Here is a 13,918-nt window from a genome sequence, read left to right as displayed (position 1 = left end):
CAGGCTGGTCTCGAACTCCTGTCCTCAAATGGTTCTCCCGCTTTGGCTTCCCAAAGTGCTAGGATTACAGCTGTGAGCTATTGTGCCCAGCATTTTTCTTTTTTTTTAAATCAGGGTTTTCCTCTGTTGCCCAGGCTAGAGTGCAGTGGTGCAATCACAGCTCACTGCAGCCTCGACCTCCTGGGCTCAAGGGATGGATCCTCCTGCCTCAGCCTCCCAAGTAGCTGGTACTACAGAAGCAAACCACCACACCCAGCTAATTATTTTTATTTTTTGGTAGAGATGGTGGGGGGCAAGGAGGCGGAGGTCTCACAAGGTTGCTCAGACTGGTCTTGAACTCCTGCTCCTGGTCTCAAGCGATCCTCCCACCTTGGCCTCCTAAAGTGCTGGGATCACAGTAGTGAGCCACGGCAAATACTTTTGTAATAAATCAAGGTGAGAGTCACTTAACATAAAATTAACCTTTTTTTTTTTGAGAGATGGAGTCTCGCTCTGTCACTCAGACTGGAGTGCAGTGGTGTGATCTCAGCTCACTGCAAGCTCCGCCTCCCAGGTTCATGCCATTCTCCTGCCTCAGCTTCCCGAGTAGCTGGGACTACAGGCGCCCGCCACCACGCCCAGCTAATGTTTTTTTTTTGTATTTTCAGTAGAGACTGGGTTTCACCGTGTTAGCCAGGATGGTCTCCATCTCCTGACCTCGTGATCCGCCCGCCTCGGCCTCCCAAACTGCTGGGATTACAGGCGTGAGCCACCGCACCCGGCCAAAATTAACCATTTTTAAGAGTACATTGTGAAGTACTCAGTACCTTCACAATGTTTTGCAAATACCGCCTCTATCAAATTCCAGAACATTCCATTACCCCAAAAGTAAATCCGTCCCCAGCAGCCACAGTCATCCCCACCCACCTCCCCCAGCCCCTGGCACCCACGCCTCCCCTTCCTGTCCCTGTGGATTAGCCTGTCCTGGGCACTTCATGTAAATGGGATCACGCACTGTGTGGCAGTGAGGTTGCTAATGAATGCCCTGGGATCTGAGACTGCTTGGGGACTGGCAGGCATTTGTAGCTCCTGTGGCTCCTCCCTCTCCTTCCCACCGGGGTGGGCTGGCACAGGGAGGCCTCCCAGAGGTGCCCTGCCAGGGCCTTTATCTGGGCATGTCCCTGTCACCTGAGGCCCTGGGCCACGTGACCCACCAAGAGGCTGCCAGGAACTGCCTGCCACCGAAACTGGGCCAGAGGTGAAGCCCAGGAGCCGGGCTTTCCTGGGTGTCTGTTTGAGCGTCTGAAGGAGCTCAGGCCACAAACACAGCCACCCTGCCACACTGCCACAGATCCTGTGGCTGAGGAACTGCTTTTCTGAGCTTTCCTCATGAATACCCCAAGATTTCCAGTCCATTTTGCAAGAGCTCTTGAAGCCCAGGCTCACAATTTTGTTAACAGGACTCATAAAATACATCACTGGTCGGGCATGGTGCCTTAAGGCTGTCATTCCAACACTTTGGGAGGCCGAGGAGGAAGGATCACTTGAGGCCAAGAGTTCGAGACCGGCCTAGGTAATATAACAAGATCTCATCTCTTAAAAATTCTCTCTCTCTTTGGTGTATTGATCTCTTACTGCATACAGGCATACAAACCTGGCCGTCCTGTCAGCCCACCTTCCTAGTCACTTCCCATCCTCTGATCACCCCCTGCTCCTGGGCTACAATTCCCCACTTTTCCTTGCATTGGTGGAAGGGGAGAAGATTGAATCCAATCTCCCCCCCATACTACAAAGCCCCATGGTAGTAGTCCCCCAACCCCCTCAATAAAGTCAGCCTTACTGTTTTAAGAAGCATCAGAGGCCGGGTGCGGTGGCTAAAGCCTGTAATCCCAGCACTTTGGGAGGCCGAGACGGGCGGATCACAAGGTCAGGAGATCGAGACCATTCTGGCTAACACGGTGAAACCCCGTCTCTACTAAAAATACAAGAAGAATTAGCTGGGCGCGGTGGCGGGCACCTGTAGTCCCAGCTACTCGGGAGGCTGAGGCAGGAGAATGGCGTGAATCCAGGAGGCGGAGTGAGCCGAGATTGCGCCACTGCACTCCAGCCTGGGTGACAGAGCATGACTCTGTCTCAAAAAAAAAAAAAAAAAAGAAGCATCAGAAAAATTATTTTCTGGCTGGGAGAGGCGTCCCATGCCTATAATCCCAGCACTTTGGGAGGCCGAGGCGGAGGAATCATCACTTGAGGCCAGGAGTTCAAGACCAACCTGGGCAACACAGTAAGACCCCATCTCTACAAAAAATTAAAATGTTAGATGTGGTGGTGCGAACCTGTCGTCTCAGCTGCTCGGGAGGCTGAAGCAGAAAGATCGCTCCAGTCTGAGAGGTTGAGGCTACAGCGAGCCGTGATCACATCACCACACTCCAGCCTGGGCCATAGAGTGAGACCCTGTCTCAAAAAATTTAAAAATGTAGGCCGGGCGTGGTGGCTCACACCTGCAATCCCAGCGCTTTGGGAGGCCTGAGGCAGGCGGATCAACTGAGGTCAGGAGTTCAAGACCAGCCTGGCCAACATGGTGAAACTCCGTCTCTACTAAAAATACAAAAATTATCTGGGTGTGGTGGTGCACGCCTATAATCCTAGCTACTTGGGAGGTTGAGGCAGGAGAATCGCTTGAACCCAGGAGGCAGAGGTTACAGTGAGCCAAGATGGCACAACTGCACACCAGCCCGGGTGACAGGACAAAACTCCATCTCAAATTTATTTTTTTATTTTTATTTTTTTATTTATTTTCTTTGAGACAGAGTCTCACTCTGTCGCCCAGGCTGGAGTGTAATGGCGCAATCTCAGCTCACTGCAAGCTCCGCCTCCTGGGTTCACACCATTCTCCTGCCTCACCCTCTCAAGTAGCTGGTACTACAGGCGCCCGCCACCACACCCGGCTAATTTTTTGTATTTTTAGTAGAGATGGGGTTTCACCGTGTTAGCCAGGATGGTCTCAATCGCCTGACCTCGTGATCCGCCAGCCTCGGCCTCCCAAAGTGCTGGGATTACAGGCGTGAGTCACCGTGCACGGCCTAATTTTTTTTTGTATTTTTAGTAGAAACGGTGTTTCACCATGTTGGCCAGACTGGTCTCGAACTCCTGACCTCGTGATCTGCCCGCCTCAGCCTCCTAAAGTGCTGGGATGACAGGCGTGAGCCACCGCGCCCGGCCTCATCTCAAATTAAAAAAAAAAAAAAATTAAAACATTTAATAAGGGAATACTTTTTCCCTTCACCAGTAGAAGAGAGGAGCAGCAGAGGGTCATTCCCCCCCATTACCCGCCTCCCCGCCCCGCTGGCCCCCAGTCAAAGGACTCCAGCCACACGGCAGGTGCTGGATGAATGGTGCCTGGTGTCACGCTGAGATCTTGTGGCTGCCCCCCCTCCCCGCCCCTGGTCACCAGGGCAAGGCTATCTTGTGATTCACTGCAAAGGATCTGAAGCCCACCTTGGCCTTGACCTCATTGGAAAAGGAGGCTCCCCACAGGGCCCCGGCCTCTAGGGCTGCTGTGCGGGCGGGGGTGGGTGACTTCGCTTCCTTGACGCCCGGAGAACCAGTCTTAATGTCAGGGGCAGGCCACAGGACACACAGAGTGGGATATTTTTAGGGAGGGAAAAGTGCGAGGTTGCTGATCTGAGCTCTCTGGCCAGGAGGAGGGAGGGGGGTGGAGGTGGAGAGGAGGGAGGTGGGAGGAAGAAGGAGAGGGGAGGGGAGGGGAGGGGAGGGGAGGGGAGGGGAGGAGGGAAGAGGCAGCCCCCAGCCCGGCCAGCTCGTGACTAATTTAGGCAAAAGGCAGCCTGAAGCTATTTCCATTCGGCGGCGGGAACAGGTGCCGGCGCCTCCGCCCCACCCCCACGGGCCGCCTCCCCCGGGGTGGCCTCCAGGCTGCCGAGACCTATAAAGGCTCCGGGTTTTCTCAATGAAGCCGGGACGCGCTCCGGAGCGCACGGCGTGGTCGCGCCCTGCCCGGGCTGCCTTGGGAGTCGTCCCCGCCGCCCCTCCGCGCCAGCATGAAGCTCATCGTGGGCATCGGAGGGTGAGCGCCGGGGAACCTGGCGGGCGGCCCTGCGGGGCAGAGTCCCCTGTGCGCGCAGAGGGGGAGGCCCGGGAATGAATGGAGGGATGCTCGGCGCCTGAGGTTCGCCGACCCGCCGCCTGAGGTCTGAGTGCAGGGAGGATTTTCTGCTCTGGGGGTCTCCGTGTCCCCAGTGGGGAGGGGGTCTGGACACTGAGCCCCGTATTTCGATTTTTAAATGGAAATGATTCCCGCCACCTTCCAATTATACTCAGCATGAAAAAAAAAATAGACCAGGCACGGTGACTCAGGCCTGGAATCCTAGCACTTTGGGAGGCTGAGGCGGGTGGATCACCTGAGGTCAGGAATTTGAGACCAGCCTGGCCAACATGGTGAAACCCCGTCTCTACTAAAAATACAAAACTTAGCCGGGTACGGTGGTGCATGCCTGTAATCCCAGTTACTGGAGAGGCTGAGGTGAGAGAACCGCTTGAATCCGGGAGTTGGAGGTTGCAGTGAGGTGAGATAATGCCACTGCGCTGCAGCCTGGGCGACAGAGTGAGACTGCGTCTCAAAAAAAAATCGTTAGAGGCCGGGCGCGGTGGCTCAAGCCTGTAATCCCAGCACTTTGGGAGGCCGAGACGGGCGGATCATGAGGTCAGGAGATCGAGACCATCCTGGCTAACACGGTGAAACCCCGTCTCTACTAAAAATACAAAAAACTAGCCGGGCGAGGTGGTGGGTGCCTGTAGTCCCAGCTACTCTGGAGGCTGAGGCAGGAGAACGGCGTGAACCCGGGAGGCAGAGCTTGCAGTGAGCTGAGATCCGGCCACTGCACTCCAGCCCAGGAGACACAGCAAGACTCCGTCTCAAAAAAAAAAAAAAAAAATCGGTAGAGATAGAAAATCAACTAAAGCTCCGGTGAACCCTGCTCCCGCCTCGGGGCTGTCCTGGCTAAATCGGGGACTGACACGCGGCCAGGTGGGGCGGGGTCCTCAAAATGTCATTCCACATGACTGTGCCTTTGGAGCCTCTCTCAGGCGACCTCAGGCTAGAGGAGATTAAACCTCTCTGTAACCTGCAGGGCTGGTTTTGTGGTGCTCACACCCGGGCCTCGGAAGGGACTGGAGCTTGGTCTAATGCTGGCCGGCCTCCCTCTTGAATTTCCTATTTTTTGCTTTTTGGAGTTTATTTTTTTGTGTGTCCGGGGGGGTGGGGTTTGTTGCTGTTGTTGTTTGAGACGGAGTCTCTCTCTGTTTGCCCAGGCTGGATTGCAGTGGCGTGATCTCGGCTCACTGCAACCTCCGCCTCCCGGGTTCAAGCGATTCTCCTGCCTCAGCCTCCCAAGTAGCTGGGATCACAGGCATGCACCACACGCCTGTCTAAACTTTGTGTTTTTAGTAGAGACGGGGTTTCACCATGTTGGCCAAGCTGGTCTCAAACTCCTGACCTCAAGTGATTCAACCCTCTTGGCCTCCCAAAGCGCTGGGATTACAGGCGTGAGCCACTGTGCCCAGCCGCTAATATTTTTCAAATAAGAGGCCTCGAATTTTCATTTTGCACTCAGCAAAATGAAATGCAAACGTCACAGCCCACCCAGGGCACAAGATAACTTAGATTCACGTGAGGCACTTTCTTTTTATTAATTTTTATTTAAAAAATTAATACCTCGAGACCATCCTGGCTAACGCGGTGAAACCCTGTCTCTTCTGAAAATACAAAAAATTAGCCAGGCGTGGTGGGGGGCGCCTGTAGTCCCAGCTACTCAGGAAGCTGAGGCAGGAGAATGGTGTGAACCCGGGAGGGGCGTGAACCCGGGAGGCGGAGCTTGCAGTGAGCTGAGATCCAGCCACTGCACTCCAGCCTGGGTGACAGAGCGAGACTGTGCCTCAAAAAAAAAAAAATTATTAATACCCGGGGGCTTACATTTTAAAAATTGGTTTTTAAATTTTATAATAGAGATGGGAGTCTCACTATGTTACCCAGGCTGGTCTGAAACTCCCAGGATCAAGTAATCCTCCAGCCTCAGCCTCCTGTACAACTGGGACTACAGGTGAACACCACTATACCTAACCAATTTTTTAATTTTTTGTAGAGACAGGGTCTTGCTGTGTTGCCCAGGCTGGTCTCAAACTCCTGGGCTCAAGCAGTCATCCTGCCTCAGCCTCCCAAAGTTCTAGGAATACAGGCAGGAGTCACCACACCTGACCATCACCACACCTGACCAACATCAGGCATTTTTCTTTTTCTTTTCCTTTTTTTTTTTTTTTTTTTTGTTTTTGAGACAAAATCTTGCTCTGTCACCCAGGCTGGAGTAGAGTGGCATCGTATCAGCTCACTACAACCTCCGACTCCCAAGTTCAAGTGATTCTCCTACCTCAGCCTCCCCAGTAGCCTGGATTACAGGCGCCCACCACCACACCTGGCTAATTTTTGTATTTTTACCAGAGACGGGGCTTTACCAGGTTGGACAGGCTGATCTCGAACTCCTGACCTCAGGTGATCTGCCTGCCTCAGGCTCCCAGAGTGCTGAGATTACAGGCATGACCCACCGCACCTTCCTGAAATTGTTCATATTATTTGTTTATTTATTTAAAGACAGGGTTTCACTTTCACCCAGGCTGGACTGCAGTGGGGTGATCACAGCTCACTGCAGCCTCGAACTCCCAGGCTCAGGCTATCCTCCCATCTTAACCTCTGGAGTAGCTAGGACTACAGGCATGCACCACCACAACTGGCTAGTTTTTAATTTTTTGTAAAGATGGGGTCTTACTATGTTGCCCAGCCTAGTCCTGAGCTCAAGCGATCTTCCTGCCTCGGCCTCCCAAAGTGCTGGCATTAGAGGCATAAGCCACTGTGCTGTTTTATTTTTTTTAAGCCCTGCTGAGACTAAATCAGGCATGGGCCTCAGTTTCCTTATCTGTAAAGATAGGTGGGCTGGGCCCAGTGATTCACACCTGTAATCTCAGCACTTTGGGAAGCCAAGGCAGGTGGATCATCTGAGGTTAGGAGTTCGAGACCAGCCTGGCCAACATGGCAAAACCCCATCTCTACTAAAAACACAAAAATTAGCTGGGTGTGGTTGCGCATGCCTGCAATCCCAGCTACTTAGGAAGCTGAGGCAGGAGAATCTCTTGAACCCAGGAGGCGGAAGTTGCAGTGAGCTAAGATCGCATCATTGCACTCCAGCCTGGGTGACACAGTGAGACTCTGTCTCAAAAAAAAAAAAAAAAAAAATAGGTGAATGGTCCCACCTCCTGTGTTTTGGTAAGGATGACATGAGCCCACACATCAGAGGAGGACATAGAATATTCTGGGTGCATGCCGCGTCTGTGTACATTAGCGTTTGTGTGTTTGTACTTTCTGCCTCTTTTCTTTGCCCAGAAAGCCTCCGTGAACACAAATGTCCTGTTTTTAGTTTCATGTTGTATATTTAACTCTAATCCTAGGACTGGGTGTGGTGGCTCACACCTATAATCCCAGCACTTTGGGAGGCAGAGGTGGGAGGATCACTTGAGCCCAGGAGTTTGAGACCAGCCTGGGCAACATGGTGAGACCCCATCTCTACAAAGAATAAAAAATTCCCTGAGTGTGGTGGCAGGTGCCTGTAGTCCCAGCTACTAGGGAGGCTGAGATGAGAGGATCGCCTGAGCCCAGGAGTTCAAGGCTGGAGTGAGCTACGATGGTGTCACTGCACTCCAGCCTGGACAACAGAGTGAAACTGTCTCTAAAAATAGAAAAAGAAAAAAAAGAAAAATTGCCAGGTATGGAGGCTCATGCCTGTAATCCCAGCACTTTGGGAGGCTGAGGATGGCGGATCTCCTGAGGTCGGGAGTTCGAGACCAGCCTGGCCAACATAGTGAAACCCCATCTTGCCGGGCACGGTGGCTCACACCTGTAATCCCAACACTTTGGGAGGCCAAGGCGGGCAGATCACCTGAGGTTAGGAGTTCGAGACTAGCCTGGCCAACATGACAAAACCCCGTCTCTACTAAAAACACAAAAATTAGCTGGGTGTGGTGGTGCACGCCTGTAATCCCAGCTACTTGGGAGGCTGAGGCAAAATAATTGCTTGAACCTGGGAGGCAGAGGTTGCAGTGAGCTGAGATCACACCACTGTACTCCGGCCTTGGCAACAGAGTAAGACTCTGTCTCAGGAAAAAAAAAAAGAAAGAAACAAAGAAACCCTGTCTCTGCTAAAAATACAAAAATTAGCCGGGTATGGCAGCCTGCACCTGCAGTCCCAGCTACTCGGGAGGCTGAAGCAGGAGAATCGCTTGAACCTGGGAGGCGGAGGTTGCAATGAGCTGAGATCACACCACTGTATTCCAGCCTGGGCAACAGAGCGAGACATGGTCTAAAAAAAAAAAAAAAAAAAAGATAAAGATAAATCCTGGGAGCTCATTTGCAGGAAGACCCTGAGACTTGGACAGGCCCCGGGGAGCCCAGGCTGTACCTCAGGCCCCCTTCTGAGCACCCTGACCTTCTGGGGGGTGCCCAGGCAGTCTCATGCACACGCTGTCTCCCCAGCATGACCAACGGCGGCAAGACCACGCTGACCAACAGCCTGCTCAGAGCCCTGCCCAACTGCTGCGTCATCCACCAGGACGACTTCTTCAAGGTGCCCGCCCTCGCCTGGGGAGGTGGAGCCGGGAGGGGACACAGGGTGGGCAGCCAGGCCCAGCCAGCCCTGCCCTCCGCTGCCCAGTGCCCATGTGGGCTGGACACCAGCTCTGCTCCCTGCCTGACCCCTCCCAGGCAGGACCCCTCCCCTGTGGCTTTCTGGCCGAATACCCTTTATCCCTCTCCACTTCCCCTTTCCCATCTGCAAAACGGACTCTGAGCCCAGCTCGCTGCGTGGGTGGGGGTGAGGGCTAATGAGGTGATTGATGGTCTGGGGAGAATCTGAGGGTCAGCCAGAGCCCCCACCCTTCAGGGACCTCAGACCCTGTCAGCAGCAGCTCCAGCGAGGGACCCCGTGAGACTCCATCACCCAGGGCGGGGGTGAGGCAGGATGGGGCACTGGGCCCGAGATTCAGGCTCCTCTGTTTCAGCCCCAAGACCAAATAGCAGTTGGGGAAGACGGCTTCAAACAGTGGGACGGTAAGGATGCTGGCAGCCCCTGCATCACCTCTGAGCCCCGCTGTCCCCCGGGCTCCGCCCTCCTGCAATGCCCGCTCCCCTCCACTGTCCCCCGGGCTCCGCCCTCCTGCAATGCCCGCTCCCCTCCTCTGTTCCCCGGGCTCCGCCCTCCTGCAATGCCCGCTCCCCTCCACTCTCCCCCGGGCTCCGCCCTCCTGCAATGCCTGCTCCCCTCCACTGTCCCCCCGGCTCCGCCCTCCTGCAATGCCTGCTCCGCTGTCCCCAGTGCTGGAGTCCCTGGACATGGAGGCCATGCTGGACACCGTGCAGGCCTGGCTGAGCAGCCCACGGAAGTTTGCCCGTGCCCACGGAGTCAGCATCCAGCCAGAGGCCTCGGACACCCACATCCTCCTCCTGGAAGGCTTCCTGCTCTACAGCTACAAGTGAGCGTCTGCAGGCTCGGGCCCCAGGCATGGCCCTCCCCGGGCGCGTATAGCCATCTCTTGTTTGTTTGTTTGAAACAGAGTTTTGCTCTTGTTGCCCAGGCTGGAGTGCAGTGGTGAGATCTTGGCTCACTGCAACCTCTACCTCCCAGTCCAAACAAGTTTCCTGCCTCAGCCTCCCAAGTATCTGGGATTACAGGCCTGCACCACCACACCTGGCTAATTTTTGTATTTTTAGTAGAGATGGGGTTTCACCCTGTTGGACCAGGCTGTTCTCAAACTTCTGACCTCAAGCCATCTGCCCGCCTCGGCCTCCAAAAGTACTGGGATTACAGGCATGAGCCACCACGCCTGGCTCACGTCTTGATTTTAACAGGCAGGAGACCCAGGAGCAGAGCCACCACGAGAAGTTAGGAGTTGGGGGCACAGCTGGGATCAACCCAAGCCTGGAGCCTGGCGTAGTGGCTCACACCTGTAATCCCAGCACTTTGGGAGGCCGAGGTGGATCGATCACCTGAGGTCAGGAGTTCTAGACCAGCCTGACCAACATGGCGAAACCCCGTCTCTACTAAAAATACAAAAAATTAGCCAGGTGTGGTGGCGTGTGCCTGTAATCCCAGCTACCCAGGAGGCTGAAGCAAGGGAATCGCTTGAACCCGGGAGGTGGAGGTTGCAGTGAGCTGAGAGCGCCACCGCACTCCAGCCTGGGTGACAGAGAGAGACTCCGTCTCAAAAACAAATTTAAATGTAAAAACTCAAGTCTGGGGTAAATAGCCACCCTTCTTGGGGAAACTGAGTCTTTCTTCTGGAACCTCAGCCTTCTCGGGCAGACCAGGAACCTAGGCTACACCCTCCAGCCTCACTGTGTGGCCCTGAGCAAGGCATTCTGTCTCTCTCTGCCCATCCAAGTTGGAGAAGAGGCATGATTCAATTTTGTGGGGGGCTGCTGCAGGGATGTTGGTCAATTCAGCTTCCCTCCCTGACCCCTAAACTCACTGGCCCAGACCACCCCTTGCCCTCGCCACCCTCTGAGAGCCAAGGCTAGGGGGCTGCATATTTTGACCGCAGTGGAAGGAAAGCTCACAGGTGTTGACCGTGTCTCCCCCGCCCCTCCCAGGCCCCTGGTGGACTTGTACAGCCACCGGTACTTCCTGACCGTCCCGTATGAAGAGTGCAAGTGGAGGAGAAGGTGCGCTTGGTGTCTGGGGTGTGGTGGGCTCCCGAGGGCCCTGTCTTGAATTCCCAGGTGGGACCAGCAGTAACCTAGAAAATGCCACTAGGGGCCGGGCGTGGTAGCTCCAGGCTGTAATCTCAGCACTTCCAGAGGCCGAGGCTGGCGGATCACCTGAGGTCAGGAGTTCGAGAACAGCCTGGCCAACATGGTGAAACCCTGTCTCTACTAAAAATACAAAAATTAGCCGGGCGTGGTGGCACGCACCTGTAATCTCAGCTACTTGGGAGGCTGAGGCAGGAGAATGGCTTGAACCCGGGAGGCAGAGCTGAGATTGGGTCACTGCACTTCAGCCTGGGTGGCAGAGGGAGACTCTGTCTCAAAAAAAAAAAAAGGGCGACCAGGCACGGTGGCTCACGCCTGTGATCCCAGCACTTTGGGAGGCCAAGGTGGGCAGATCACCTGAAGTCAGGAGTTCGAGACCAGCCTGGCCAACATAGTGAAACCCCATCTCTACTAAAAATTAAAAAATTAGCCTGGCGTGGTGGCGGGCGCCTGTAATCGCACCTACTCGGGAGGCTGAGGCAAGAGAATGGCTTGAACCCACGAGGCAGAGGTTGCAGTGAGCCAAGATCAGGCTACTGCACTCCAGCCTGGGCAACAGAACGAGACTCTGTCTCAAAAAAAAAAAAAAGAAGAAGAAGAAAAACACCACTGCACACAGGCCACATCCCAAAGCCACAGGCACCGGGCACTTGGCTGGCTGGAGCTCTGTGCCAGGCGCCCAGAGCCCGAGGCCTGGATGGCACGGCCCACGCCAACCCTGTCCAGGGCGTTTCCTGGGCCCGTAGGGGAAACATGCTGGAGGTTGGAGCCTCCAGCCCAGGACTTCTGACCGAGGGTCCCCTTGCTCAGAGGTTCTGTCCCTGACTGTGACAGCTTTCAGGTCCCCCTCACCCCGGGGATATATTCTTGGCATCACCCTTCTGTGCTCTAAGCCATCCTTGCCTTCTCCCTCTGCAGTACCCGCAACTACACAGTCCCTGATCCCCCCGGCCTCTTCGATGGCCATGTGTGGCCCATGTACCAGAAGTATAGGCAGGAGATGGAGACCAACGGTGTGGAAGTGGGTAAGCCCCTGAGCATGACCAGGCCTTGCCCTGGGTGGCACCCTGAGCCCAGTCCCTCTCCATCTTTTTTTTTTTTTCAAGACAGAGTCTTGCTCTGTAACCCAGGCTGGAGTAAAGTGGTGCAATCTTGGCTCACTGCAACCTCCGCCTCCCAGGTTCAAGCCATTCTCCTGCCTCAGCCTCCCACGTAGCTGGGATTACAGGCGCCCGCCACCACACCCAGCTAATTTTTGTATTTTTAGTAGACATGGGGTTTCACCATGTTGGCCAGGCTGGTCTCGAACTCCTGACCTCGTGATCCGCCTGCCTCGGCCTCCCAAAGTGCTGGGATTACAGGTGTGAGCCACCGCACCCGCTCCCCTCTTGCTGTTGGTCCAGGAAACGGACTCCAGCAGCCTGACTCTGCAGGTCTCCTTGCTCCCGACCCAGCCGTCCACTCCTCCCCCGGGCTCTGCCCCCCTTCTCCTGGCGGCCCTGACCGCGGCCTTTTTGATTTCAGTCTACCTAGACGGCACAAAGTCCCGAGAGAAGCTCTTCCGTGAAGTCCTGGAAGACATTCAGAACTCGCTGCTGAACCGCTCCCAGGAATCAGCCCCCTCCTCGGCTCGCCCAGCCAGGCCACAGGGACCCGGACGCGGATGCGGCCACAGAATGGCCAGGCCTGCGGCGTCCCAGCCGGACACTGTGTGACTGTTTCCCTAAGCGGGAGGTCTGTATGTTGGAGAATGGAGGCACCACTCCCAGTTGGGTGTCCCAGAGCTCAGGGACTGAGCCCCAAGATGCCTCAGTAACCTCGCTGCAGCTTAAATATTAAACTGGGTCCTGTTTTTTTAACTGTTGGTGTCTACTGTGTTCTGTTTAAGATCCTGTCAGGCCAGGTGCGGTGATTCATGCCTGTAATCCCAGCACTTTGGGTGGCACCCAAAGCGGGCAAAGCACCTGAGGTCAGGAGTTCGAGACCAGCCTGGCCAAGAGGACAAACCCTGTCACTACTGAAAATATAAAAATCAGCCAGGCATGGTGGCGCATGCCTGTAATCCCAGTTACTTGGGAGGCCAAGGCAGGAGAATCGCTTGAACCCAGGAGGCGGAGCTTGCAGTGAGCCAAGATTGCGCAACTGCACTCCAGCCTGGATGACAGAGTGAGAGCTGTCTCAGAAAAAAAGTTAAAAGTTAGCTGGACATGGCCGGGCGCGGTGGCTCAAGCCTGTAATCCCAGCACTTTGGGAGGCCGAGATGGGCGGATCACGAGGTCAGGAGATCGAGACCATCCTGGCTAATACGGTGAAACCCCGTCTCTAATAGAAAATACAAAAAACTAGCCGGGCGACGAGGCGGGCGCCTGTAGTCCCAGCTACTCGGGAGGCTGAGACAGGAGAATGGCGTGAACCCGGGAGGCGGAGCTTGCAGTGAGCTGAGATCCGGCCACTGCACTCCAGCCTGGGTGGCAGAGCAAGACTCCGTCTCAAAAAAAAAAAAAAAAAAAAAAAAAAAAGTTAGCTGGACATGGTGGTGCACCTGTGTAGCCCCAGATACATGGGAGGCTGAGCCAGGAGGATTGCTTCAGCCCAAGAGGTTGAGGCTGCAGTGACCTATGATCGGGCCACTGCACTCCAGCCTAGGTGACAAAGCGAGACCCTGTCTCGAAAAAAATTTTTTTCTCAATGTCTATAAATAAAGTTTTATTGGCACCTGGCCCCTGCCATTTGCATGTGTCAGCCCTGTGGCTGCTTTAGTACTACAATAGCATGTTGAGTCACCCCGACAGAAGAGGTCTGTCTGCAAAGCCTGCAAAGCCAAAAATATTTACTACCTGCCCCTCTGTGCAAAACGTGTGCTGAACAGTGTGGTGTACGGCAGGTCGAGTCCAGGGCCACAGGGAAGGTCTGAGGTCTGCGTGCTGGAGGGGAGGCAGGAGTGGATATGGAATGAGACGATGACGTGGAAGAGGTGGCTTGCCAAGGCTTGTCCTTCACCATAAGCATGGAGTGTGGTAAGGATGATCTGCCGGTCACTGCACCCAAAATAGTCCAGGACAGGACAGAGACATA

General features: G+C 54.8%; 1 protein-coding gene across 6 annotated transcripts; it reads left to right on the top strand.

Annotated features, from left to right (window-relative positions):
• The first annotated feature begins 3,475 nt into the window (after positions 1 to 3,475).
• Positions 3,476 to 12,702, top strand: NMRK2 (nicotinamide riboside kinase 2). Of its 6 annotated transcripts, none has more exons than XM_023185695.1 (8): positions 3,476 to 3,551; positions 3,824 to 4,063; positions 8,573 to 8,663; positions 9,097 to 9,145; positions 9,411 to 9,567; positions 10,685 to 10,756; positions 11,762 to 11,868; positions 12,368 to 12,702. In XM_023185695.1, the coding sequence occupies exons 2-8, from the start codon at positions 4,038 to 4,040 to the stop codon at positions 12,556 to 12,558; spliced, it is 693 nt and encodes a 230-aa protein (XP_023041463.1). In that variant the 5' UTR covers positions 3,476 to 3,551; positions 3,824 to 4,037; the 3' UTR covers positions 12,559 to 12,702. The 6 variants fall into 6 exon arrangements, with proteins under 6 accessions (XP_023041463.1, XP_023041462.1, XP_031790731.1 ...); XM_023185694.1 differs by having other exon boundaries at positions 9,082 to 9,145; XM_023185697.1 differs by lacking the exon at positions 3,476 to 3,551 and having other exon boundaries at positions 3,971 to 4,063; positions 10,685 to 10,691; positions 11,829 to 11,868.
• The last annotated feature ends 1,216 nt before the right edge of the window (positions 12,703 to 13,918 follow it).

Source organism: Piliocolobus tephrosceles, chromosome 21 (genome assembly GCF_002776525.5).
Source record: "Piliocolobus tephrosceles isolate RC106 chromosome 21, ASM277652v3, whole genome shotgun sequence".
Taxonomy (NCBI): domain Eukaryota; kingdom Metazoa; phylum Chordata; class Mammalia; order Primates; family Cercopithecidae; genus Piliocolobus; species Piliocolobus tephrosceles.
Note: the sequence above shows the minus strand (reverse complement) of the source record. Positions and strands in the feature narration are given on the sequence as shown.

Bases quoted from the DNA above. Each gene is read 5' to 3' on its own strand.
- NMRK2 (XM_023185694.1), top strand. From the start codon at position 4,038: ATGAAGCTCATCGTGGGCATCGGAGG. The intron at 9,146-9,410 runs GTAAGGATGCTG...CGCTGTCCCCAG, and splicing joins CGGCTTCAAACAGTGGGACG to TGCTGGAGTCCCTGGACATG. The intron at 10,757-11,761 runs GTGCGCTTGGTG...CTCCCTCTGCAG, and splicing joins GAGTGCAAGTGGAGGAGAAG to TACCCGCAACTACACAGTCC.